The sequence below is a fragment of the Panthera uncia genome, assembly GCF_023721935.1.
Source record: "Panthera uncia isolate 11264 chromosome A1 unlocalized genomic scaffold, Puncia_PCG_1.0 HiC_scaffold_17, whole genome shotgun sequence".
Lineage (NCBI taxonomy): Eukaryota > Metazoa > Chordata > Mammalia > Carnivora > Felidae > Panthera > Panthera uncia.
This window is the reverse complement of record NW_026057577.1, coordinates 71,975,163-72,001,508: the sequence shown is the minus strand read 5'-3', so window position 1 is coordinate 72,001,508 and position 26,346 is coordinate 71,975,163. Positions and strand designations below refer to the sequence as shown.

Genomic DNA, 26,346 nt, shown 5'->3' with positions numbered 1-26,346 from the left:
ATATATATATCCTAGGAGTTCTTGCACCCTGGCCTGTCATATGCTGTGGTTTACTTGCTCCATAGTTCTCAAATACAGAAGAATTGCCATTTTTCTGTTCAGTATATAATGAAGAAACATGATAGGACATAAGAGATGTCTTTGCCCTGTGTTTCTATTCCATCCTCCTGAAAAACTACTTACAATAGCACTAAAATGAATATCTAAGATTGGAATCTTCATCAGTTCTTCCTGAGGAATCTGGTGACTAGCACAGATACAGAGCATGGTCTCTGGAGCCAGAGTGCCTGGGTTTGAATCCTGGCTATGCCCCCTGCCAGCTGTATAATCATAACTTCTCTCTGCCTCACTTTCCTTATCAGAATAGGGATGTTTAGTGCCCAATCCATAAGTTTATTATGAGGAAGAAGTTAACTAATATTGGTAAAGTAGTTAGAGCAGTGCCTAGCATGTAAGTGCAAAATGCATGTTTGGTGTTTTTTAAAGTGTGTAGTAAAGTAGACAAACCACATAGTGTAGTGTTTGAAGGTACAGGTTCTAACCCCATATCCACTACCTGTTAGCTGGGTAAGTGTGGTTGTTACTTAATCTCATTAAGTCTCACTTTCCTCCTTTGTAAAATAGAATAATTGCCAAAAGTAGCACCTGCTTCAGTTTCTCAGGATTTCATGGGATGGTGTCTGGCAAGCTCATAGCACAACGTCTGCTTCGTAGCACCAATGGTTGCAAGTATATATTTTGATTTCCATGAACTTTCTGTCCCTTGGTGTTCATTGGGTTTTATCCTTAATCCTTCTCTTCACACTTCTAGGTCACCTCTGGATCTCCTGAGAACCAGGTGAGAATCCTTTAAAAGACATGCCACGGGGGCAGAAGGCAGGGGAAGTGAGGCTGCAAGATAAATTACCTAAGGTCCTAAGGGGCTTTGCAGGTGGACTTGTGTCAGGGAGTTGGCCACTACCCATGGTCTGGCCCAAAGCCTTGTGGGTCTAGAAACCACACTCGTCAGCACTTCCAGAGCCCATCTGTCCCCCAGGGCTGGGCTCATATTAACGACGCTCATACGACTAAAGTACAGGATCAGAATGCCAATGTTCCCATTTACAAGGAGAAGTGAAAGTCCTGGGCCTGGTGGCTCATACTCCAACCCAGCCTATTTGTGCCTGTAGGGGCCACATCTCTGACCGGGCTGTCAATTTATTAATCTGTGATGACATAGCTCCCGAGCTGCCTCTCAAGTCCCTCAAGTTTCTGCATGAAGACATGCAGACGGGATACCAAATTCTAACCAGAAAGCAGCTTGGTGAGCAAGGAATCAGAAGGTCAGTTTATTTTTGGATTCGGGTTTGACGGAATTAGAGAGGCGGATCCACAGCAGCAAGGGACAGGTCACCAGCCTGGAGCACCATCTCCCAGTGTCTGAACAGCCATTGTCTGTGCTTACTTCGGAGACTGCTTCATACCTATTTTCTTGTCTGGACTGCTTTTCTATTAGTAGAGGTTGTATGGTCAGTCAGTTTATTGCCATGCCTGAGGGTCCAAGGCTGCCTGTCCAATGGGTCCATCTGGCCTCCCAAAGCTTTTGTTTGTCTCTTATACAGTATAGAGGGTAAGGTTTAAAAATCAGGAATACTCACATCACCATCCAGAGGTGTAGCCTCTCCTGAAGAAGGTCTGGCCTTCCTGAGATTTTCCCACAACAGATCAGGCCTCTAAAGCCAAGCAGAGACTGTCTCCCTTAGATGAGGCTGGAAAACCTTTACTCAGTACCATGCATGCCTCTGGGCATGAATTTGCATCATTTTGACTAGTGAAGCTGCCTTCATTTAGCTATGCTCTGACTTACTGTATTTTTACTTTCACATTTAATTCTCAGACAGCAGTCTTATGTTTTCACTGCCAGATTCCTTTCACTGTCACCCCCCAAGTATTGAAAACACATTTTAGTTTGTAAGTCCTGGAGGTTTACACTGATGTGAAGACTGGAGTATAAAGCTCATAGCTTCAGGGAAGTGGGACACCCTTCATCCATCCTCGGGAGATACGCGGTGCTGCTGGCCGCCCTTCTCTGTTTCTAGCTCGATAGTCTCTTCTTCCTCCTGGGTGACGAATATTAAGCACTCTCATCTTCTGTACTTTTTTGTAAGGCGATAGATATTATCTCCATCACGAGAAACACAATGTGAACATCTGTACTTACAAAGACACATTTGGATGCCTAAACAAAATGTGTTCACCAATGGATTTCTTTTAGAACAAGAGCTTATTTTTAACTGCAGTGTTATAAATTATTAATAATCTGACACAGGCAGACATGCCATTTCTTATGATTCCTAAGATCTCTCAGCTTTTTTTTTTTAACTTTATCTCTCATGAATGAAGTAAATGTCATTATGTGATTGGATCACTGATTGTAAAGACAAAGTTGTTTCCCAAGGAAGCATTTTTTTTTTCATGAGTAACTCAGCCCTTAATTCCTATTAATATTCTAAATAAATTAGGATTTATTTATGAGTGGTCTGTTTGGGAAAATAGGAATAACAGTTCTAGGTCTTGCTATATCTCAGGTCCTGCTACTTCAAATATGACCACTGTATATCTTTTTTTTTTCTTTATTTATTTTTGAGAGAGAGAGACATAGCTTAAGCAGGGGAGGGGCAGAGAGAGAGGGAGAGACAGAATCCAAAGCAGGCTCCAGGCTCTGAGCTGTCAGCACAGAGCCCAACGTGGGGCTCGAACTCACTAACATTGAGATCATGACCTGAGCTGAAGTAGGACGCTTAGCCGACTGAGTCACCGAGGCACCCCTTGACCACTTTATATCTTGAAACATCTTTGAGATACAAGATGATAACATATTCTCTTCTCTCTGCTTCCATATCACCTTGTATGTATCTCTTACAATAACATTCACTTCATCTTATTTAAACTACTATTAAATAGGGGCACCTGCCTGGCTCAGTCAGTTGAGCATCTGACTCTTGATTTCAGTTCAGGTCATGATCCCAGAGTCATGGGATCGAGCCCCACTTTAAGGCTCAGCAGGGAGCCTACTTAAGAATCTCTCTCTTGAAGAATCTGCCACCCCCACTTGTGTTCTCTCTCTCTCACATAAAAAAAAAAACTATTAAATAATGAATTACCATAGTTAATGGCACATGTTTACTTCATCATCATCATACTTATAAGTTTTTTTCCCCTCAATTAGACTGTGTATTTCTCAGTTGTGTGGACTGCTCTTATTTATACTTTCTAACACAATAAGGCCAACAGCAGATGCCCTATAAATGGTGAACTGAGGTGCTCATTAGAAGTAGGAGTTCTTCTAGGTTCCCCTTTTGATATGCAATATGACGTTATTGCTAGGAATGCTTCAGAAGTAATAACTGAGGAACGCATAATATTCACCATACTTCTGACTCAAGAAATATGGATAAATAATTGAAAAAAGTAAAGTTTTAAATTAAAATCAAATCCTAAGTCTAAAAGTAATAAATAGCAGGGGCACCTGGGTGGATTAGTTGGTTAAGTGTCTGACTCTTGATTTCGGTTCAGGTCATGATCTCACAGTTGTGGGATACATGCTGAGCATGGATCCTGCTTAAGATTCTCTCTCTCTCTCTCTCTCTCTCTCTCTCTCTCTCTCTTTTCCTGTCTCCCCTGCTAGTACTCTATCTCTCTCAAAATAAACATTAAATAATAATAATAATAATAAATAGCAAAAGACATTATAAATAGTGATAAACCACACACTGAAGGGTGATATCTATAACTCATATAATTGACAAAGGAGTAGAACTGCAGTATATAAAGACCTACCAAAATTTAATAAGGGAAAGCAAACAACCTGATAGGAAAAAGACCAATAATAATAAGATGCTCAGCTCAGGAATAATTAGGGAAACCCAAATTAAACATCAAGATTCTATATCAGTCACATGCCAAAAATATCAGTCTGGAATATCAACACTGTGGAGATTATTTACAAGAATCTAGTATAACAAAAATTCGAATACACCACCGGTTGAATTATAAATTAATCTAATTATGTTGAGATGTGGTTTGGCAATATTTAGTCAAGACAGGGCATCACCATGTCAAGACAGGATCACATCCTGTGATCCTATTAATTCCATTTCTAGGTATTCATCTTTAAAGAAATTCTTTCCCATATACAAGATTAGAATAGTTTAATAATAGCAATAAATTAAAAACAACCTGTGTCCATCAACAGGAGAATGGATACCTGAATTGGAATGGCACACAGCAGTTAAAAAGAATGAACTATGTAGAACTACATGTAAATCCCAAGGAGAGAATATTAAGCACACACACAAAAAAGTAAAGGATCTATTATATCATTTTGCAAAGCTTAAAACATGCAAATCAATATCTTATTTACGGATAAACATATATTTAATGAAAGACTAAAAAGATGTATGGAAATGATAAAGATAACCCTGGAGAGTGTTTACCTTTGAAGAGAAAGGGAGGTGACAGGATAGGCAGAGGAACGTGGTGGCTTCAATTTTATCTGTAAAGTAGTATTTCTTCCAGGAAATCTCAAGTTAATTTGGTGCCTTAAGATTTTAAGTGGAAGCAAGGAGAATGGAAGGAGAAAGTTCAGTAGGCTCTGTAAGAAGTTTACGTTATTAGCATGATTGGGAGAATAAAATAGAGCAATACTCACTGCTTGGCAAACTCATCCGTTTGTCAGCACTGTGTATGTTCCAATTCTGGTTGGCTATCCTAAAAGTCAACAGGGCCCTGACTCCCACCTCAGACTCAAAGCATCTTTAGCTGTATAATTTTTAAGGAGAGAGAACTGTGGAAATTTAGGGGGAATACAAAATCATGGGGTGGTATGAACATAACTAAGATCATGTGAAGATTTTTTTAGGACTAGAGCAAGCTGGGAAAAAAAAGGTTTAGGTTTTATGCTAATTAGAAAAGCAATTATACCCAATTCAGAGACCAGAGTTTTTTTCAGTGAGCTGATAATGAGCAAGTTTATTTACTCAGATTTAAGACAAACTAAATTAATATAGGACGTATGATTATAAACATTTGGCTGTTGATATGTTGACTGTTGAATAGATCCAAGCTGTATTTTTATGAGGTCAATAAAAGAGCTTTGGAAAAGACTAAAAGAAAAAAAAAAATCAAAGCCCTTGGCCAATGTTAGAAGGTACTTTGGAGGTTCTAATGTAGGTTAGTGTCTGTTCCTGTATCTTCTGTCCTGCCTTTGTCTCTATTTTAGCATATCCTTTAGCCAGACTGAAAAATGAGAGAACACATAAGTTTGGGCTGGTAAAGAATGGAGAGAGTGGGGCAGAGAAGAGCACTTTATTTTTGTTACATTGTTTTAAAAATAAGAATAAAGAAGAGTAGTCCACTTAGACTGCAAATAATATAGCAAAATAGACATAAAAAATATCAAATTATGATCTTATTTTTAAAAATACCATGTTCTTGGGACACCTGGATGGCTTAATCAATTAAAAATCCAACTCTGGATTTCGGCTCAGGTCATGGTCTCACAGTTGTGAGATCGAGGCCCACATTGGGTCTGTGCTGGGTGTGGAGCCTGCTTGGAATTCTCTCTCTCCCTCTGCCCCTCCCCTGCTCATGCTCTCTCTCTCAAAAAAAGTAACATTTTATTTTCAAAAAATAACATGTTCTTTTCAAATTACCTCAAGAATACATGAATTTATTTTTGTGAATTTATGAAATAGGTAATACACTGAGCAAAATGATCAGATCTGTCTTTGTCCCCCATCATCCCCTATTTCAAACCTTCTTCCCAGATATAATGTCTTAGCCACAATTGGTGTGCAGTCCATCCAGGTTCTTTTCTATGAATTTGCATGTAAAAATTCATGTACCCATAACTGGGATAATGTTTATTTTTGCAACACGTCCTTTCCATTTAATACCTTTTAGGGAGTTTTGCATGGTGGCGCATGTAGAGAACCTAGTTATGTTTAACAGCTTCATACTATTCCTTAGTATGGTGAAGCCATTGTTTACTTAACCTTCTGCTCTTCATGGCCCAATGCAACATTTGCATTTTTTCGCTATTACAAACAATTCTGCAGTGAATATTCTAGTGTATCCATTGTAGCAGCAGAAGGCAGATGTGACTTAATGCATGGCCAGATGTAGGAACTACAGTAGCATCAGGAGTCTGCCTTTTACATTTTTGCCTTTTGTTTTTTTCTTGATTGGCTTCAGTTTTTAAACAACCTCACCTCATGTGGTAGCACATATGTCTGTCAGCAATTCTAGGCTTACGTTCTATAAACTTAAACTCTTTCACATTATAAGCAAAAAATAGAATATTGGATCTCAGTGAACCAGCTTGGGTTACGTGACCATCCCTGACTTGATCACTGTAGCTCTGTAGACAGTATACACGGGTTAATCAGGCCTGGGTTACATGCCCACTTCTGGGGCCAGGTCAGCATGACCCAAATACGGACTAAGAAGAAGGGATGGATGGGTGATTTGTGAAATAAAAATCAGAATGATGATACCAGGAGGAGGCACATATAACAGTCAGGCAAATATATCAATTCCTCCTGCAAATGTCTTATAGACAATATTTTATGTTTTTGTGAGTAGGAAGTGAATAGACATCCTAATGATATCCAGATTTATGTCATTAGGACCAAAGCTTTCCTGTAAGTATCTTTCCAAATTTTTGCTGTAATAATGAAATAAGTATGTTTTGATATTTACTATTGTATATGAAAATAAAGTATGTTATTGATTGAGGACCATTAACATTATGAAAAAGAAGTAATTTTTGCAATTCAGGAAAATGTTACCCAATGTATTTGCTAAAAGTTCAGTGATATGGTAGGTCATATCTTTTCTATGATAAATACCTTGTCTTAGAACACCATTTGAAATATTCTATTATTTGCCAAACTATAGCCTAAACTCTATTTATTTATTTATTTATTTATTTATTTATATTTAACAATGTTTATCAAATTCCACTATGTGCTCATCACCATGCCAGAGGCTGAGGATAAAATCTTGACTACAAGATCTCTGCCCTCAAGTTTCTTACATTAGTGTTAGGGGCCGCAGACTATAAATAAGTCAATGAATGAGTAAAGGAGAACTTTCCAGGCTGTGACGCACTATGAAGGAAATAAAAAGGATCCTGATAAGGAAAGTAATTGGGGAAGGTCATGTCAGGTGAGGTGGTAAGGGAAGACCTCTCTGAAGAGAGAATGTTTGAACTGCAAGCTGGGAATGAAGAATGAACCCCAAACTCTAGGTCTGTAGTAGCCTCCACCCATTTGTGGCTATTGAGCACTCAGTTGTGGCGACTTTGAATCAAAATCCTCTATAAATGTAAAATGCACACCAGATCTCCAAGATTAGTATAAAAATTATAAAATATTTAATAATTCGTATGTTGAGTACATGTTGAAATTGAAATATTTTAGATATGTTAGAGTAAGCATTGTTAAAATTAATTTTACGTATTTCTCTTTACGTTTTTAATGTGACCACTAAGACTGTAAAATTATATATGCGGTTTACTTATGTGTCTTTTGAACAGTCCTGGTCTAGGTGGTTTCAATTTGCTATAAATGCCATGTGCTTTTTCATCGTTTCGTCCTTGGTCATGCCAGTGGCAACTGAATTTATGTAGTAGATTTTTCTCCAAGGATATAAGTGTGTAATATTCATTGACTGAGGTGTATAAATATAATAATTCAATGTGTGATCAAGCTTAATAAAGCTCAGAGTTAAGAGGTAGTGGGTGGTAGAGAAAGCACAGAAAATTGCCACATTTACTAAAGGAGTTGTGTCATTAGTCATGTTCCTTTAGAAATGCTCACAAAACAGATAAAGGAGAGCTCTGAGCTGGAGAGGTAGGCAGAGCAAACGGCACAAGGTAATGACAGCGTGGGACAGGATTTCTGTGGGAATGAGCGAGAGCAAACCACAAAGATCTATTTCCATTCTCTGCTTTGTGAAGGAGATTCTGTTGTGTTGTACAGAACTGCCACTTCTTGCACGCTAAAACAGAGTTTTCTTCTACACATTGTTTTTGAACCGAGAAGAATGTTAGTGACTTTCGCGTGCCTCTCTCACGTCTCTGTCAGGGCAATGCTAGCAAGTTGACACACATTTAATAACATTACATTAATTCACTGCTGAGAGCAAGCAGGATAGTTTTCTTTGTGCCATATTGTTCTCATTTCCATTCGTGGCTTGTGCCACAGGGAAGAAATTAATCACTTAAAAAAATGCACGTTTGTTTGACCTGGTGAGGGAGGGGGTGTTTGGGGGTGGGAGGAAAGGTTTACATTTTAGTTTGTAAACAGTTTGGGACCCCACATGTGGTGATTGTTACGTAATCTAACAGTTTTGTGAGGGGGAAACTCTACCCTTACTGGTTTGAGAGGGAGTTGAGTCATATCCTGTGAATGTGAGGCAACAGTATTTAAGCATCACGGGTTCCGCTTACTTTCATTCTAAGTGGCTGCAGTTGAGAGCAGCAAGTGCTGTCTGTGAAGAGGCTGTTACCAGCCCTTGGAGGTGAACAGCCTCTCCTACAAGGATTCAGGAAAGAAAGCCAAGTCTGAATATGCAGTTCTCTCACTGGAATGAAAGATGTTTGGTCTATTTCTAATCAACTATGCTAGACACCTGCAAGCCGAAAAGTGCCTGCAATTTGCCATTTGTTTATAATAAGGTAAGCTCCACGTTTTGGTTTACTCATTGCATCAGGACAGCCTGGAATTAACGTGGCAGTTTTCGTACATGGTTATGCTTCAGAAAATGCCTTCTCACAGGTATTGAAGGTGGCATTTGAGTTGCTAACACAAGTAATTTTAAACTTACAGTTTAATCCATTTGTGAAATACTTAATTTAAGAGATTGATATTTTCTTTATACTAGCTTTTTATGAAAAATGTAATACCCGAGAAGCAGAAACGCTGTAGTAGTTTTGTATCATTTTAGGTTTTTTTTAAGGATTAAATAGTACCAGGATCTTTTCCCTTTTGTCCCCCCTTTTTGCTACTTTATGATCTCCGTTAAAGATGAAATGTGCATAAAACTCACATGATTATGCTTGGATTTTACGCTAAATAACCATAGCTTGCCAGCTATATTTCTCCACTGCAATAAAAAGTGGTCTTAGTCATAGGAAGTTTAGGGTTGAAAAGTAATGAAAGTCTCTTTCCCTTTCTTATTTGGCTTTCTGTTTAAGTAAAAGGCCACCATATTCATAAACTTTGATTGATGTGTCAACTTTAAAACGTGTATGAGTGTATCACAAGCCCACTTCCTCAGTTGCTGTTGGAGACACTCATATATAAATCATATGGATAGAAAAATCTGTGGATAGAAAAGTGAATGAGAGGTTTATTTTTCAAATTCTTTAAGCTTGTGGCTGAGAGGCTGGGGTGAAAGACAGGAATGTTGTCTTGGGTTTTTATTGATTGAAGAACCAACATCGAATCAGAGACTAACAGTGGTGTCAGGTGTCACACAACTTTGAACACTCATATTTAAGACCTTTGAATTCTTTTGAGATAGAAAAGGTTAATTTGATTTTGAGGGCTATAGCTGTGAATTTGTAAGTTATTACTGAATTGAGGGATTTTTTGTATGTTTAATGACAGTTGGCATTAGAATACTTTCTTCTTGATTATTGACCATTGTCATGCTTAGAGATTGTTTCATTTCTGTTCAAAATTATACCCATTACAAAATTGGTATATTCTAACTACACATGGAAATTACTTTTCATTAGATACATATTGAATAATTCATGGTTTTTTGCAAAGGTCAGGGGTCAATGAACTAATGGAAGGCATGTAGTTTTCCTCTTCTTTGAAGGGGAAATTCAAATTAGTTCAACTTCCAAACATATTTAATGGCAGTGTTCCAAATTGAGAAAATAAAAAAAACTTTAAGGAAAATGACTTAGCACAATGAAAGCCTTTGGGGCCATGCATAGTGAAAAAGCACATATCCTAAAAGATTAGAATACAAAATGTTATAAGTAGAATATCCTGATATCGAATCTGTAGCAAACTCTTTTTTTTTCTGGCAGAAAGGGACCTATTCTGGTTAGTTACTAAATCTGCTTGAGTATTTTCCCTTATACTATATGTGAATTACTAAATGTCAATAGAAAGAATAGCATATATCTACATCAAGACAAAAGCATGTATTATTACACTTTGCATAGTGTCCGATTCTTAAATATGGATTATAATGGCCATACAAGCTGTTGTTATGGATTAAAACTCAGACTGATAAAATGTTGTGAAATCAAGTTTTTACAGTATGTTCTGTTTCAAATATGGACTTAATTATTTATGACATTGCACAGCCAACTGGTAATTACCTGATTAGATTTTCAAGGCATCTTGCTTCTCCTCCTTCGTTGCTGTGATCCCCATTCTTTGACTATATTCTTTAGACTTCCAGAAGGGGTATGGGTAAAGTGCAGGGAGAGAGAAGGAAAGAAAACAAATACACACACAGTGTAATTTTTCTGTGTCTCACCTCTCAAAATGGCTTTGATGAAGAAAGAGTTTAGATATAATAGCTAAAATGAGTCTTTAGATAACCTGTGGATCTTAATTAGTCAGGAAATCCCTTGACCTCTGAGATGAGGAACAAGTGGGAACTTGGTTCGGAAAATCTTTTTTTACCTTACAGGATTGTTTGCAAAGATGGAATAATTTCATATCTGTGTTGTATTTTATTAACTGTAAGGTGTTAGGCATATTTTTGAGAATTTTTTTGTCTTCCTATAGTAAAGGAGCTGATGAGATATCAAAGATACTCAGAATTCCACTCTGGATTTAGAATATTTCTTTTCAGTAATAAAAGTCTCCTTTTTCTTCTCTTTGTAAACTACTTTACTGGTTAATTTCCAACTTATATAAAAATATTTTGCAAGGATGAGCTCCAAAACTAAAAACCAAGAACCCAAATTTACCTAAGTCTTGGTGCTGTTTTAAAATTTCAAATATCTCCTGGAAACTCATCGTCACTTAAAAAGTATTTATCAAGTGGCAACTAAACTTAATTTTCAACCTAGAAACAACATGATGTCTCTCAACTGGGGACTACATCAGCAGAAGCACACATGACATTTTTTCTTTGTTTTTAAAGATTTTTCTCTTAGGTGAGGCTTTGACAGGTTCACGAAATTTTTTTATACAGTATTCGTTCTGACTCCTGGAAACTGAATCTTTCTGGATGGTGATTTAGATGCTGCTGTCTCTAGTGAATCCTTCTGGATATCAAATGCAGCACACTTGCTGGTAAAAATAAGTAGAGATAACTCCACCTATTTCTGAAAATCAGTTTTGAAGATCAAATGAAACTGTTGGCTGTGAGAGTCTTTGTAAATGCCATAGAGCTTACAAATACCACTATCACAAGGTAAGATATACAGAATTACGTTTTTGAGGCAAACTTGATGCCTCTCACATATTCTCATTTCACAAAGAATGGAATTAAGATCCACAAGAGTTAAGAAAGGTGCCTCACTTTCCTTAAGCTAATACCTGAGTCAAGACCAAAATCTAGGTCTTTCTGTCTGCTCAATTAGCTAGAAATTGATCAGAAAGACTTTTTCTTGAGTTGTATGATTAGGGTTTAAAAATAAATAAATAATATTTTTCACATATTGATGAACATTTTTTTAGGAAGCTATATGCTTAGAGAATATTTTGTAGAAGACATATTGCCTTGTCTATAAGTTGTGTGGGCTGAGGATTCTCTGTTGGATCTAGTTTAATGGAGCATGAATTTTCGGAATGATTATCAAACTAAAACATCTGACTCTTGGAGTCTCTTAGCTTTTTCACAAAGTGTCCAAGCTCTTACTGTGGGAGATTGAATCATAAAAGGAGACATGCATAATGAATAGGGGTAAATCTGTAGCTTTTAAAATTGTGGATAGTATGGTAGATTGTTTTGATATGTTTGCTGAAAGTGGTTAGCAAAAAGAGATTCTCCGAACGCTTATCATTAAAAAGAAATTGGGAAAATTTAAACAACCAGATAGACTTGCAACCATTTCTGTTAAAATCCATCTGGCTATTTCATATTTGTGAAACTCTCTTCTTTATCGGGGACATGAGTTGGGAGAAACATGACTTTCCAAATTACAGAAGTTAAGGATGTGTATCTTACTATACCAATGAACATGATAGGTTTGTAAAGAAAATTTTTCTTTAAAGCCTCTTAAATTAAGATTAGAAGACAGAGGCAGGATGCTTGCGTGGCTCAGTTGGCTAAGTGTCTGACTCTTAATTTCAGCTCGGGTCATGATCTCACAGTTCGTGGGACAGAGCCCTGCACTGGGCTCTGTGCTAACAGTGCCAAGACTGCTTGGGTTTCTCCCTCTCTCTCTGTCTCTCCCTCCCGCTCTCTCTCTTCTCCCTCTCTCTCAAAATAAATAAATAAACATTTTTAAAAAAATTAGATGACAGATTAATTGAAAACTTTTTGTATGTTGGTAGTATTAATAAAGGTTATTTTTACTCCAAGGAATCAAAACATGATCACCATTTCATTTAATAAAATATGTAACTCTTATGAAAGGTATATGCTATCTGCATATCCTATACTCCAACTTACCGCTTCAGTAAATAATAAGTGGAGTTTATCATTATGCTATCTTATGAACAAATCTTAGCCCTGCATTGTAATAAAGTTCACTGCTTACTTTATTCCTAGAACTATATGAATCTGCTATATAGCCTTTAGGAGATAAAGGAAAACAAGTGAGATGAAGACGTAAAAGTCTTTAAACACTTTGCTAAATAGAAATATAAGGTGATATTGGGCACTAGGAGTGTAGTGGGGGGAATCAATACTTCCTTGTAATATTGACCCCTCCTGTGGCTTTGGAGGTAACAAGTCTTGTGATTTTGTTTTTCTATCTGTGAAGCTTAGAAAACACATTAAAGCCAGACAGTTATCCCACATATCCTATGGGTACTTGGTAAATATTGATTAATGATCCTGTGAACATCAAGGTTGGGTGAAGCACTTTGAACTCATTTTGAAGAGTCTATCCATGTATCATTGGTATAAGTGCCAAGGTTTGTAAAACTATCCCCTTGAGAGAAACCCAAGGAAGAAAGCTTTGGAGATGGTTTGCTGGGTTTTGATTCCATATTAATTTAGTGCAGATAATCAAATCAGTCACTTGGTCTTCCTTTGCTTGAGTCATTTCACTAGTAGGATAGGATTAGTAATATATATTCATGACAATTTACAGCATCCCCAAATGTAACGAATCAAGTTCTAAATCTCTCACTCCATAAATGTTTTTGTCCAAGATGAAAATAACAGTAATGCTAACACTGAAGTCAGCCTATATAATAGCTTTTTATGAACTATCTAAATTAATGTCTTAAAACCACCTTATAAAATTTGGGCACTATTAATATTCCCACTTTATAGATGGAGAAACTGAAGTATTTAGAAATTTAATGACTTATCCCTGACATCACACAAATAGTTATAGAATGACCAGAATTGAACCAAGGCAGTCAGGCTTCAGAGCCAGGGTACCTGATTACATTTTATGCTGCCTCCAGTTCGAATCCCTTGATCCCAGTAATAGGAAGTGACTGTTAAAAAGTGCCACAGACAGGAAAAGAAATCTTTTTAATGTTAACGTATTCATTCATTTCGATGACTCCAACATTCTCATTCTTAGTGAAACCCAGGCCTTTATGAAGCAGAAATATACTAAAATTACTTGGGAATTCATGCAAGATGAAGCTACTAACAATACAAAGTGTGTCTGGAATGAGAAGACATAATAGAGAGTTCTCCTAGGTGATCATGGTCTTTGGCCAAATGAAAATTTTTCCATTTTTTTGACGGGGTAGGGAGAGAAAGACAGCTTTCAATGTATACATAATCAACTTACACAGTCCCAGAAAAGCTTGTGGAAATTTTTGTGTTTAGAGAAAAGATTAATGTCATGTCGCCTTTTGTCTGGACACTCCGTAAACATTTCCTGATGAAAGGCATTATTTGGGGGAAGGAGCACATTTAATGAATGGTAGAAGGAGTTTAGGTCCATTGTGCAACTAGGGTACATTTTGATCTGCTTTCTCCAAAGACTGCACAAATTTTGCTTGAAATTCTTGAGTGGTTTTCAAACCTTCTTGTTTCTTCAGGTTTTGCAGACAAGGACTTCCTTCACAGTGTTGTGCACCCTTAGCGCTATCTTGGTGACTAATACATAGTAGACTCTCAGTAAGGCTTCTTGGCAAGGTGGGTGGAAGGATGGATGGATGGATGGATGAATGGATGGATGGTAGGGATAAACTGGCACATCTCCAGATCTGCTCTGAGCCATGACTCATGTATCTGAAACTGGATTTGGATCAGACTGTCACTGAGCATGTGGGAAAAGGGAATGAAGTATAAAGTATGAAAGAGTTTACCTCAGTTAATTTGATACTTTATCATATGATGGTTTTCAACATGGAACTGACATAGCCAACTGGTACAAGCCTTTCACACTGTTTCATATTAGTTTCTTTAATTACACATACAAAGCATAATTGCTTTACTCCCTTGATTCAAAAGCTAAATGGGGGCCCCTGGGTGGCTTAGTTGGTTAACTGACTGACTTTGGCTCAGGTCATGATCTCGCAGTCCGAGTTCTAGCCCCGCGTTGGGCTCTGTGCTGACAGCTCAGAGTCTGGAGCCTGCTTCAGATCTGTGTCTCCCTCTTTCTATGCCCCTCCCCCACTCACACTCTGTCTCTCTCTCTAAGAATAAATAAAGGTTAAAAAAATTTATGAAAAATGTATGCAAATATAGACATATATAGCATATATATTATACATATACAGAGACAGATTTAGATAAAATTAAAAGATCAAAATAAATTTGAATACCTAAATTAATGGGAATTATCAGAGTTTGACTATTTTAGGATTTGTTGTGAAAAATAAAATTGTTTCAGAAGAAACAATTCAGGCAGAGAATTGGAGAAAACAAAGGAATTTTTAAAAATCATTTTTAAATGCTTATTTACAAAAATATATGTTTCTTTCAATCTTAGAAGAAAAGCTTTGTTTTTTCTACAAAATTTCATTAGAGAGCTCAAACTAAGAAGTCTGGGAACCAAGGGCACCTGGGTGGCTCAGTTGGTTGAGTATCGGACTTTAGCTCAGGTCATGATCTCCCAGTTTGTGGGTTTGAGGCCCCTCTCTGGCTCTGTGCTAACAGCTCAGAGTCTGGGGCCTGCTTCAGATTCTGTGTCTATCTCTCTCTCTGCCCCTCCCCTGCTTATACTCTGTCTCTCGCTCTCTCCCTCTCAAAAATAGATAAACATTAAAAAAATACAAGGAAGTCTGGGAGCCGAAATTTATTTAGTATCACTTTTTGAGATATGGTCAATTACTAAGAGATGGTTTTCAAAATAAGAATAGTGACTAAGGATAGGAAATACTGCCGATTTCCAGGGAAGGTGGTTATTGTTTCAAGTTTTTCAAGGGGGGAAAACACAGAAAACTTTCCTCTAAAAACATGTGATCAAACGTAAAATATATCCAAGTTTTTGACAATGGGAGCAACTCTATTGGGAAAATTATACATTTGGCCTTGGCCCAAAGCAATCTTTAAAAATGAAACACACACACACACACACAGAAAAAAATCCCAGTCAGCACAAAATCATTGGTTGGATTTTCTTTTTCCTGGTCCTAAACACAGCAGCATATGTTCACTGTTTGAGGATATTCTCTTCTTTGGTGTATAGGTTCCTTGTGTTATTTGAAATGCATATGATTCCTATGGCTCATTGTTTACGGTGGGTGATTTTCCTACCTTAGAAATAGCAGGCTCCAAGTAACAATCAGTTGAAAGTGTTACACTGGATAACAGCAGACCTGCATTCTACACTGTACAGTCTGGGCCTCGTTTTAATATCCCTCAAATGAAGGATTCATCCTCTATCCCTCTCTTGTTTCCCAAAGACTAAGAATTAATTCTGGATAGGATTTCTCCCTCCCTCCCTCCCTCCCTGCCTTTCTTTCTTTCTTTCTTTCTTTCTTTCTTTCTTTCTCTCTCTTTCTTTTCATTTTCAAATCAGTGGTTACTTTATTTTCAAATCAATTCTGAAACAATTAATTCCAAGTTTATCTAGCCAAAGTGGATGAAAAACCTGTTAAGTTCATGCCTAGAGTTTGAGAAATGTTCATGCTATAAATAGATATATAGATGGATGGTACATAAATGAATTAATGCCTCATGGCAAATGCATACTTTCTAAATGTGTAAATTGCCACAAAAAATACGCCAGACAAAAGGAGACTTTGTAGCTTTATTATCTCTTTTAAATATTTTTAATGTTTTCATTTATTTGAGAGAGAGAATGAGAGAATAAGAGAGTGAACGGGGGAGGAGCAGAGAGTGAGGGAGACACAGAATCCAAAGCAGGCTCCAGGCTCTGAGCTGTCAGCACAGAACCCAATGCTGGGCTCAAACTCATGAAAAGGGAGATCATGACCTGTGCCAAAGTCTGATGCTTAACCAACTGAGACACCCGGGCACCCCTGCCTCTGTTAAGTATTTGATAAGTTACACTATATATGAATGTTCAAAAGTGTTTGAGGGGAGCCTGGGTGGCTCAGTCGGTTAAGCGTCCGACTTCAGCTCAGGTCATGATCTCGCGGTCCGTGAGTTCAAGCCCCTCATCGGGCTCTGTGTTGACAGCTCAGAGCCTGGAGCCTGTTTCAGATTCTGTGTCTCCCTCTCTCTGACCCTCCCCCGTTCATGCTCTGTCTCTCTCTGTCTCAAAAATAAATAAATGTTAAAAAAAAAATTTAAAAAAAAAAGTGTTTGAAAAGTACAGTGCAATTCCAAAAGTATGCAGATTACTATCAGGAAGCTGCTAATGTCGACAGGAATATGACTTCTTATAGTCACTTTTAGGAGAAGTTATTGAAGTGATCATTGTTTCAAGCTTTCCCAGGAAGAAAAGAACAGAAAATTTTCCTGTAAAAATACTTGATCACACAACTTTTAAGGTCAAAATATGTAAGTTTTACACAATGGAAACAAATCTTTTGGAAAAGCAGTCCTGTTCTTTGGCTCCTAACATGGCAGGTGCTTTACAACGAAGGGCAGACTCCCCATTTGGATGGTTTTTATGTATCAGACACTAACATAATTTTTTTCAGAAATCAACTAAGGCCTGAAAATATATTTGCTGTGTTAAAATATTTTTCTCGTCATACCTTGAACTCTTTCTCATTGTGTCTCTTATTTTTGTATGTTTTCAGAGGAGATTACCATTATATTTTACTCTTTTAATTATATTTTTAAACAAAACATAAGGAGAAAGTTAACTAAAACCTAAACATCAGGGGCGCCTGAGTGGATCAGTCAGTTAAGTGTCTGACTCCATCTAAGCTCATATCTTGATGTCAGGGTTGTGGTGGGTTCAATCCCTGAGTTGAACTCTGCACCAGGTGTGGAGCAAAAATCTAAACATCAGTTTTATTTAAAAAGTATAGTTCAAGGGTGCCTGGGTGGCTCAGTCGGTTAAGCGTCCGACTTCAGCTCAGGTCATGATCTTGCGGTCCGTGAGTTCAAGCCCTGCATCGGGCTCTGTGCTGACAGCTCAGAGCCTGGAACCTGCTTCAGAATCTGTGTCTCCCTCTCTGTCTCTGCTCCTCCCCCGTTCATGCTGTGTCTCTCTCTGTCTCAAAAATAAATAATCACTTAAAAAATAATAAAATAAAATAAAAAGTATAGTTCAGCGTATCAAAGTAGTTCAAAGTATCGTACCATCTGTAAAATTTTTATGATTTCTCCCTTTATCCAAGTAACATGTCATTCATATTCACAAAATTTTGTAATCAAAAGATGCCTTAGAAATCAACTATCTCAACTCTCTCATTTTGCAAATGAAAAATATTCTGGCACAGGCAAATTAAATGACTTTTCCAAGGTTATATACATCCAGCACCTGACAGAGCTGAGCTGGGCATGGGGTTCCTAACATGCAACTCTGCAGTCTTTTTACTGCACTAGTCAATGAGAGCATCGTTATCTGAGGTTAGTAGTCAAATAGTACATTGGATTTGTACTTCCTTTTTAAAAAAAAAATTTGAATGTTCATTTATTTTTGAGAGACAGAGACAGAGTGCGATCAGGGGAAGGGCACAGACAGAGAGAGACACAGAATCCAAAGCAGGGTCCAGGCTCTGAGCTGTCAGCACAGAGCCTGTTTCGGGGCTCGAGCCCACAAAACTGTGAGATCATGATCTAAGCTGAAGTGGCACGCTTAAGCGACTGAGCCACCCAGGTGCCCCTGCACTTCTATTATTAGAATGTTAATTTTGCACAGCATAAATCAGTTTAAATTTGGCCTAATTTCCTTTTGGCCACTAAACAGTTTTTTACCATATTTTTTGGAAGGGCATATTTTAAGCACAGAGTCTACACAGAAGCTTTTCCTGACACCAAAGAGTTTATCTTTATTCACTTGGCACTGCAGAGGCACTTGTAATTACAGGGATCAGTCCACACTTAACCACTTGCGCACACCTAAGACTGGTTGTACTTTTCCGCACCCTCCAACTTTCCAGATCTCAAAACAAATGCCTACATCAAACTGTCAGAAAACTTCACTGTTGCAAATTATTGTGTGAATAAACAGCATACTTATTTATTGGAATCATTTTACCAAATAAGTGGCAACAATTACTAACCAATGGCTGTCCTAATGACTACACTTTTGTCATTAAAGTTGGTAATGCATTGGAAGTTCCAGCCCCATTGCCCCTCTTTTGGTGGCTCGTGGAGAAGCTCCATGGCCACAACCAGGCAGCACCCTCAAGGGGGCAGGGTGCTCCTCCACGCAGGGAGGTCCCTTTAGAAAATGACCTAGAGACCAGGTAATGTGGTCTGCCCTCCTGCTCTTTGGAAAAGAACCAGAAAAATGGTGTCTCATTTGGCTTCTCATTTGCAACTTCAGTGAGGCATGAGGGAGGCAGATTGTTTTCCAGAGTATTTTTTGGAATGCTGGTTCTGTGAAAATGACATTCTATAATCAAATAACTTTGGGAACTGTGATATATTGTGTTCCCGTATTGCATATTGACACTGGAGGCAAAAGGCATGTACTTTAGAAGCTTTAAAGGGGGGATTTGTTTAACATCCTCTAACCCACTTTTCTCAAACAAGCCCATTTGCAAAATATTACTTGCTCCTATCATGGAACACGCTTAAGAAACACAGATAAACGTTCCCCTCGGTGATCAAATGTCCTGAAAGAGGGTAGATTGGGGGTGTCTCTGCCCCTACAAGCCCATAATGTGAGCACAGTACTGAGTGAAACTAGTGTTTAAACAGTAGTACTGAATAATTATATTCTGTGTGTGTGTGTGTGTGTGTGTGTATATACACACACACACACATATATACACATATTACTGTGTTTGTTTAGAGCAAACTGCTTAGTTTATGAGTGATTTAAGGAATTTTTAAGGTAATTTTGACTTTGAGATTTTTACCTCATTCAGTAATATCAGAACCATCTAAAATACCATATTTCTGAACTGGTTTGATCAAGAAACCATGGAAGCTCAAGGCAGGAAGTTAGGAAATTCCAAAGTGGGAGGTGGAAAAGATTTCATAGAAATGCTCCTTAAGCTGGATCTAGAAGGAGGTGCTGTCATTTTCCAGGTGGATAAGAACACAGGTACAGAGGCATGGCTTAGCACAACAGTTCAGGAAACTGGTGTTAAAAAACAAAAAACAGTATTTTTGGAGTCTAAGGTGAATAGAGGGGAACAGCTGGTGAGACAGGTCAATACAAGTCAGTTCATAAAGGTCCTTCAATGCCATGCTACAGAACTTGGCCTTCACCTTAAAGGGTGGTGATTATTCAACTAAATGATGCATCACATTTACCAGAAATCTTTTTCAAACTGTGTGTACCCAGGCCTGATGCCCAAGCGATTCTGATTGATTTAGTTATGGGTAGAGCTCAAGAATGTAAATTTGGAGAAAAGCACTCAAGGGATGGCAATGTCCACTCTAAGCTGAGACAGCTTGAGGCACCAAAGAAGCATTTCAAGGAGGGAAATGTAATTGGCATTTTGTAGGCTTTAAGGAGGAAGGTTTGAGAGGAATGATTTCAAAGCCAGGGAAACCCATTTGGAGGTTCTTACATCAGTCTGGGCAAAAAAAACAACAAGGGCAACAAAGGCAGTAATAGGGGAGTGGAATGGGAAGGATGGGTGTTACAGATTTGGTCTAGATCTGCTCCATCTAGTATTTGGCGGCTGACCATAAGTGAGCGAGAAGTGTCCAGGTTTCTGGCTTGATGATGCTGACAGTCATGGCAGGAAACCCGGAAGAGGTGCACATGAATTCTTGTTTTTTCTTCATTTTTCCTCTTCATCTCCAACTTTGTGTCATGTCTAGGATGCTCCCAACTCATTGCATTGTCAGCTTCTTCATAACTTTACAGCCATCAGACATTCTTTGCAACTGAGCACCTCCCTATTGGAACAAAACAAAATAAAACACCAGAGAGACCCTCATCAACTGGTAGAGCTTTCCCAGGACCAAGAGGGTACTTGGGGAAAACTTTTGAGCATGAGAGTAACCATTTGGGGAAACAGAGGGGAATGAAGGATCTTTGTAGGAGAACTCACAGAATACCCTGTACTGTGAATCTAGTCAGGGCTGTGATCAGCCACTTCCCCACTCTATACTCAGTGAGGTTGGAGGGGTAGGTGGGAGGTGTTAGAGGATAACAATCACAAAATGCAGGCAAGAATGGATGTCCTCAATCCTGAGCCAAAGGCTCCCAACCATGCCTGAGCAGCAGAAGGAAGTTGAGACATGAATCTGGTTGAAGAGGAAATGGATGAGGTGAGGAAGCTGAGATTCTGCTGAACAACCAAAAATAACTTTGGCAAGTGCCACAATGTGAGCTTGGCCTTCCTCTGCCAAGACAATGGGAGAAATAAGAGGCCCTCTGCTGTGGAGATTGGTGAACTCCCTGAAAAGGATGATGGTTCAGCTGTACAGCATGGGTGGGCTGGTAAAAGAAGGTCTTGTGAACTGTGGTATGACATGGGGTAGTGTGACAAGCTGTACTGAGGAGCAGAAAGGGCATGTGGAAGAGGACTTGAGAAAGAGTCTCTCGTACATCCAATGAAAACAGCTGGAGCTAGAAGACTTGGGTTTGAATCCAGACATATGATGTGACCCTGAGAACCTTATGTGACATCTCTGGGCTTCAGTTTCCTGCTCCTAAAAAGAGAATAAAAGTACCTTCTTTGGTACTACCTAGGTAACGCAGGTCAGATGTGGAGTATAATGTGGATCCTCTCGTGCTGCCAATATTTCCACCTCATCAGTTCCCAGCCCCTTTCAAGTTATTACAATTCAAGCATATTCTCGTCTAGTGGCCTGTGGAGTGATCAATTCATGTGAGACAGTCTTGGGCAAAAATTGAAAAGCCTGTACTATGCAGGGTAAATTTGACAGCACAGTGATTGATGGGACTCTTGTTCACAAGCTCTTGTTTCTATTTCCTCAGCCTTGTATAATTTGTTCAGGATTTATCCAACTAGGGTTAGGAAGGTAGGATTTAATGTACTGCAGAACTGATCAAATGCTTCTTGATACTGATTTTATCAGAACACAAGAGCATCTTGTCAAACTCTGTTCTATTCATGGGGAGGGGAATGGAGTCCATTGGTGCCTCCAGAACTATATGTTTAGTATCAATATGCCAACCCACCCCTGACTGTCCCCCCACTCCTCCACACACAGAGGAGACTTGTAAGGCGTAGTCTCACATGAGAGTCTCTGATAATGTCCAGTAGTGAAGAAGCTTGTATATCAGTTAAATGTATTTACTCTAAAGCAAGACTTATTTTTCTCATGGACCTATTAAAATTAAAAAGAGTACGAGTAGATGGACTTTGACGTGTGCATATTTCTGTCTATTCTTTTCTTCTTGGAGGTCCCACAGAGAAGTAAAATCTGGCAATCATAGGAGGGATGAATTGTATTATTTTAATAAAAACCTAGTGAATGTTAAATTTTAAATTTTATTTAAGGCAACCTCTTTTTTGTGATGATGAATGTCATTCTGATTTTTAGATACATTAATGTCTGCAGTGACCACAATTCCATAGGGTGAAACTTTGAACCAACAAGGGCCTCTGTAGCGCACGTGCAATTCACTGGTTGCTTCAGTGAGTTCCTTTCCATGTATTCAAACGTGCAAAAATATTTTTTAAGAGCCCATGTGCTAGAAACTGTGGGGACACATTTAGCAGATAAAATGAACACAATGTATGCTAACAAGGAGCTTTAATCACTCTCATGAATATCAAATTATAAGCTTTACTGAGTGACATTAGATGAAGGAGAAGATAATAGAGAGTATAATAGGGGAAGTTAATTTAGATAATGGGCTCAGGGAAGTCTACTCTGAGAAAGTCACTTTTAAGCTGAGACTAGATCACTAGTTAATTTTTATTTCCCTGTTGCTTAAAAGTTTGTGAGGATTAGAGAAAACATATGTGAAGTACCCAACATAGTATTTGGCACAAAAGTTATTCAGGAGACTCAGATCGATTCTGTTTCCTGATCTATGAATATCTAGCTTTGTTTAACATTTCTCTGCAGAGTTAAGCACCCTTCCCTCCCTTGCCCTGTATTCCAGTCCATTCGGCTTGTTTATGATTCCCTGCCCCATCTCCTTGGAAGAAGGTCCATCTGCTGGAACCCCAACCCTATGAACCTTCCCTGAGTCAAGACATTACCATCTTCCCAGTGAGCGATGTCAGCCTGTTCCCCCTCCACCCCATAAACCACCTTAAGCAGATCACAGTGCTTCAATGCAGTTCATTGTTCAGACCAGAATGAGCTATCTTTTGCCCCTTAGATTTTGTGGTTCCTACTTATGCATTACTCCTGGGCAATGGGGGGTGGGGAGGTCTAATGCTGCATGAATTCACCGAGCCACAGCCAACTGCCCTGATGATTCTGCCTTGAACATAGCCAGAGTCTTGTGCAATTGGTAAGGACCCAGAGTGTTGCTCCCTGGGCCATGGCAATCCAGAACAACTTGCACCAGAAAGGAGCCAGTAGCAGGGCTTAGATTGGATCATTTCACACGGGGCTTTCCTGAGGAGAGCGAACGCATCAACTATAGCAGGCTAGCAGTGGGCTATGTTTGAATTCATTGTCAAAGGATCCAAGTGTAATTATGAAGTAACCAGAGTTACCATGGATGTTGGGAGGCTTGGAGTTCCCTATAGGTGTTCCCCAATCTGTCCTGCAGAACTGGAGTACTCCCACCCCCTCCCTGGCAGGGGAGAAGTGCCCTAGAGTAGAGGAAGCAGACCTAATGGTCAGGAGGCAGCAGAAGACAGGAGCACCTCCATCAGATGGTGTTCCAGCCCCATCCCCTCCTCAGGAAGAAGCTAAGCTGGGATTTAGAGTGTCCTGAGGGCAGAGCTGGCTCAGGGCTGCAGCCTAGTAGGCCTTTCACAGATCTGGTGTAGGCAGATGTGTAAGACGAGAACTTAGGTGCCAATCAGAGAGCACCTTGACATGGGTGTGAAAATGACAAGCGCCACCACAAAGAACAGGAAGACAGTTCTCTCCTCTCTTTGTGGTTTCTAAGGTTCTGTCATGGAAGACCACACAAAGCCAGTGAAAACTGTGATCTGCAAAGTTAGTGCATACAAATGCTTAGACTATGTGGACTTTGAATGACTGTATGGTCAATTTCTGTTAGACCTGCTCCCATTCACTGTGCCTCCCAATAATATAGCAGAGCTCTTGCTATTGCATTAATAGCTTCCATCACATCACCCCTTTCTTTCTGAGCCATCACAGTGGGCGATGAAATAGGACACATTTGAGAGAAAATAGGTGACTATACAAAAGACAGGCGCATTTCTTTTGCTGTCAAAATTAGCTATGAAAATTAAGATTGAGAACATCTGTTTTAATTATGTATGTAGCACAGACTGTTCTGTTGTTTCACAGTGTCTCTGGAAGGGAGGAAAAAAAAGATAAGTTACCTGCTAGTTTCTCAGGATCTTTTAAGTCTCATTTGCTTTTAGCTATAAAATGCTACTATTGATATTAAAATCGTGTTCTTTCATGCAAATACTATGTAAAATTTTTATAATTCTTGTTGCAGAGCCTGCATTGTAAGATTGGAGAGGACAGGCAAAAACAGTCAACATAAATTTATGAACAGGAATGATCGCCAAAGCGTGTTAGCTCAGTGTTTAATTAACAGAGAAGTTTTATTTTTTGACCCAGTTGTGAAAACCATAATAATGCAAACTGACACCCGGAAAGCTGCTGGAAACAGCAAAGGAAAGGGAGGTGCGCTAAGTAGAAAACAGATTCTGTCTGATCTGCCAGTTGAACTTTTGAAATATTCACCGCTCTGCACGTGTCCCCAGAGTGCTGGACACTGTAGAAGATTAACCTGTAAATCTGCAAGGGCCTATAAAACCGCCACCTGCCATGGAAGCTGTGGACACGTTAGACCAGACCCCCTGTTTATTGTTTTATTTTCTTTTATTTTTGCTTCCTTTTTGAAAATAACTGTGGCCTAGTTCCTGCATTTACTGTCCCTGAGAATTAAATGTTTTTCTTGTTCTATCCATATATTTCTCTCTTTTTGCTCTGCATTAAATCCATTGTCTCTCATTGGATATTTCTTAGGGCAAACCTACCTAAGACCTGCTTTCTGTCTTTGAGAAACTTACTCTTGTTGAGCATATAATTCACTTAATTTGACTTGAATAGAATAATAATAAATTTAATACAATAGAGTAATTGCCTCTTTTTACCCTGTCATAAGAGAAGTTATGGAAAAAGTAAATTAATGATTTATTTTTTAATCGAGGCTAAGAAATTGTTTAATGTTTATTCTAGCAAAACATAGGTGTAAAATATTTGAAAATACATGTAAATATGTTCTGAAGCTTCATAGCAAATATATCTTAGTTTATTTTTGTGTAACTATTTTTCATCATGTTCTTAATTTTAATGTTTATTTCTACATCCTTTTGAATTTTCTGTAGAAACAATAAAGACTGTATAGGGGAGACAATCTATGAGTATTGTACATTTTATTTCATCCTTTCTAAATCATAGATTTTGTATTTCGTTTTTACTCTTACTGCTCTGGTCAGTACCTTTAGTAAAATGTTGAAGTGATGATAGTGAGTATCCTGACTTTTTCTTCATCTCAAAAGGGAAGATTTCATGTTTTACCATAGAGTACAATGATATTTGTTAATTACTTTTATGAGATTCAGAGAGCTCTCTTCTATTGGTGACTTGCTGCAATGGTTTTAAAAATTAATAGTTTTAAATTTTATAAAATGCTCTTCCAAATCTTTTGAGACGATTATGTAAATTTTGCTTTTAATTATATCATGATTTTCTGACGGTAACCCAGCTTCAAATTCATGAGATAAACCCATATTCGGTAACCTGGGTGGCTCAGTCGGTTGAGCATCCGACTTCAGATCAGGTCATGATCTCACAGCTCCTGAGATCGAGCCTTGCGTCGGGCTCTGTGCTGACAGCTTGGAGCCTAGAGCCTGCTTCGGATTCTGTGTCTCCCTTTCTCTCTGCCCCTAACCCACTCACATTCTGTCTCTGTCTCTGTCTTTCTCAAAAAATAAATAAACATTTAAAAAAAATTTAAAAAACCCGTATTGATCACCATCTTTTATCCTTTATATACTTTGCTGTATTCAGTTTGTTAATATTTTATTTGGAATTTTTGCATGGATATTTGTGAGTAAAATTGACCAGTTTTGGTCCTTTCTTATAATCCTCCTGTTAAATTTGGTTATTAAGGTATTGACTTCCAATAAATAACTGATCATTTTTTATACACTGTAATAATGTGTAACTCTGCAGTGGTTTCTTAGATATAGGAAGATATTAATTATTGATAGCATTTCTTAAACAGTTTTAGTAATGTCCAGACTTTCTAGTTCTTCTTGAATTCATTTTTAATTGATAATATTTTCAAATTTAAGTCCATTTTATATAAATTTCAAATGACTTGGCAAAAATGTATTCTCTTATTTTGTAGAAAATGCAGAAGCATTGACAATTTTTGAGTAGGAAAAAATTGTAGTGTATTCAGGGATGTTATGCAATATAAGTTGGATTAGGATTCAAAACATATAACTCTTCACCGGTCAGCTATGTCAATAGCAACTGTAAAAAATCTTTTCTAACGTGGTCCTACTCAGTTTCATCATCTCAACCCATTAACAACATCAT

General features: G+C 38.3%; 1 protein-coding gene across 29 annotated transcripts in view; it reads left to right on the top strand.

The window, feature by feature from the left end:
- MCTP1 (multiple C2 and transmembrane domain containing 1) overlaps window positions 1-26,346 on the top strand; it is a 537,709-nt gene that overhangs the window by 178,761 nt on the left and 332,602 nt on the right. The window contains exon 1 of one of the 29 annotated variants that reach the window (XM_049647591.1): window positions 8,467-8,722. The exons of the other annotated variants lie outside the window; for them this stretch is intronic. Within the exon in view, the coding sequence (XP_049503548.1) occupies window positions 8,666-8,722 (57 nt within the window). The 5' untranslated portion in view covers window positions 8,467-8,665. Of the gene's footprint in view, window positions 1-8,466; window positions 8,723-26,346 lie in introns of those variants that run through there. 29 annotated transcript variants of the gene reach the window in all.